This window comes from Apium graveolens, chromosome 3 (genome assembly GCF_009905375.1).
Source record: "Apium graveolens cultivar Ventura chromosome 3, ASM990537v1, whole genome shotgun sequence".
Lineage (NCBI taxonomy): Eukaryota > Viridiplantae > Streptophyta > Magnoliopsida > Apiales > Apiaceae > Apium > Apium graveolens.
Window position 1 is genome coordinate 62,492,513 of NC_133649.1, and position 2,162 is coordinate 62,494,674.

General features: G+C 39.2%; 1 protein-coding gene across 1 annotated transcript; it reads right to left on the reverse strand.

Moving 5' to 3' along the window:
• Positions 1-779: 779 nt before the first annotated feature.
• LOC141714264 (protein FAR1-RELATED SEQUENCE 5-like) lies at positions 780-2,162 on the reverse strand. The gene is made up of 2 exons (XM_074517795.1): positions 1,456-2,162; positions 780-1,314 (listed from the first exon to the last, which is right to left on the reverse strand). Exons 1-2 carry the CDS (start codon positions 2,160-2,162, stop codon positions 780-782), a joined length of 1,242 nt encoding a protein of 413 aa, XP_074373896.1.

Genomic DNA, 2,162 nt, shown 5'->3' on the forward strand with positions numbered 1-2,162 from the left:
AATGGTAGCGGGAATGGTACTCGAGCCATCGTAGAGACGAAATCTTGCAAAATATGTCTCGCATTTTCTCTCCGTCCCTCCCGTTAGGTGTGAAACCCAATCCTTCACATATTCAATGCGCATTTGGTCCATATTATAACCCTCACGAGGCCTCAAGTTTACAATATCAGCAATCTGATCACATTTAACAAGCTTACCGCCATTCCATCCGTATTTTTTCCATTTTCCATCGGGTGTGTTGTTGCCCAAATTCAAGATCGGAAGGAAGTACGGATCCGGATCAGAGTTCACCAATCTCCATGGTTCACTACCCCCATCCAATTGCATGCCTCGATCCAATTTTTGGCCCGGTAAGCCTCCTCATCATGAGGGTACAAGTCCGTTTCATCTTCCTCCACATGGGGCGGCTCATCATTGTACACAAGGGGCATCAACTCACCACATGTATCTTCCATATCACTAAAGGTTGGTGAGATCACAACTTCCTCATCATTGTCCTCATACCATGAGTCGCTTGGTTGGGAGTCCGAGAATGTGTTTCTAACATGGGAAACTGGATCCCAACTATGATCGGAGTTGTTGTCACCACTATACTAGCTAGTCATGTTACCTATCACAATAAAACACAATTATATGACAATAATTGGCAATTATATGACGAAAACAGGGCTTACGACTCCAGACCAAAAGAAGACTGGAACTTAATGAAAGCAAGATTAAATACAAGAAGTTCAAATTCATAAAAAGATTATAACATTCCGTTACAAAATACTACATTACTAATTATATTGCAATTCTTGAGCATTTTTAAGATCTTCTATTCTACTAGTACACTTTCTTTTATCATGGCCTTCCATTTGACAATAGGTGCACTTTCTTGGCGGCTTCTCCTTTTTATCAATCGATTCTTTGGGACTTTTGAAACGAACGTCCTTTTTTCCTCCTTTAGTTTGGGACATAATAGGGTCAAGAATTGGTTCTTCATGAGCACTTGCATTTGGAGCATGAGAATTGTTTTCATAAGATTTAATTCCATCAACGCACATTCTTTCAAGAATTGGTATTTCTCGATTCATCACTCCAACGGCATAATCATACTGTTCCTTGGATGCAATTCTACTTTGACAAAAACTCATGGTTAACATTATCATGCTATTAAATCGATCGGTTGAGGCCATCTCATGACTTTGTCCAACATCCAAATCGTAAGACAACATACCATCAACTCTATTGGCATGCATTGTCCACCTCGAGTTTATGAAATACGGGGGAATTTTCGAAACCCGTTTCTTAGTGAATACCGCCAATAAGTGTCTACAAGGTAGCCCCGAATGTTCAAACATTCAACACATACACGTTCCCAAAAAGCTTGCTTTCTCGAATGCCACAAAATAAACATTTCTTCTCGTAGGCTCGGACATGGGCCTATAACAACTATAGTACGTATAGACATACCCCATTATCTCCCCTTCTTTACAAGCTCGTCGATCTTTTTCAACAAAGTATTTTGAAGACTCAACCAATTCATCTTGAAATCTTCTAAACATTTCCTTAGTGTAAATACAAGAAGCATGATACTTCAATGTGGTATGCATTTTCATGAGACGTTTTAGATTAATCGTGACATAATCTTCTTCATTCTCCTTCATGAATTGTCTTCCCAGTGCTTTTTGGGAATTTTCATTGAATTCCTTCAAACCCGTTGCCGAACTCACATACTTATCAAAGAAAGAATTCATCTCCTCGCTCATCGATGTACTATTTTGAAATGTTGAAAATGTGTTTCTAGTATATGCACGAATCCACTTGCGCTTCAACTCATATAACACATTTAACCATTTATGCTCTTGCAAGTGATACTTTTTCACAAATGATGCCCATCTAGCCTCAAAAATATATTCGGTGAGAGATTTATAAATACAATAATTGAAGTCCGTCTTGAATTCCAGAAAAGCCGAATAATAATGCGCTAATTTCTCGGGGAATTTTTGACTTATGTGCCAAGAACACAATAAATTGTTAGTATTCGGGAGTACAACCGCAATAGCGCTTGCCATGGCTTGATCTTGATCCGTGATTATAGTCAATGAAGGCTTATTCCCCACACCTTCAAGCCAACTACGAAGGATCCACTCAAAAGTCGACGCATGTTCATCCCGCAT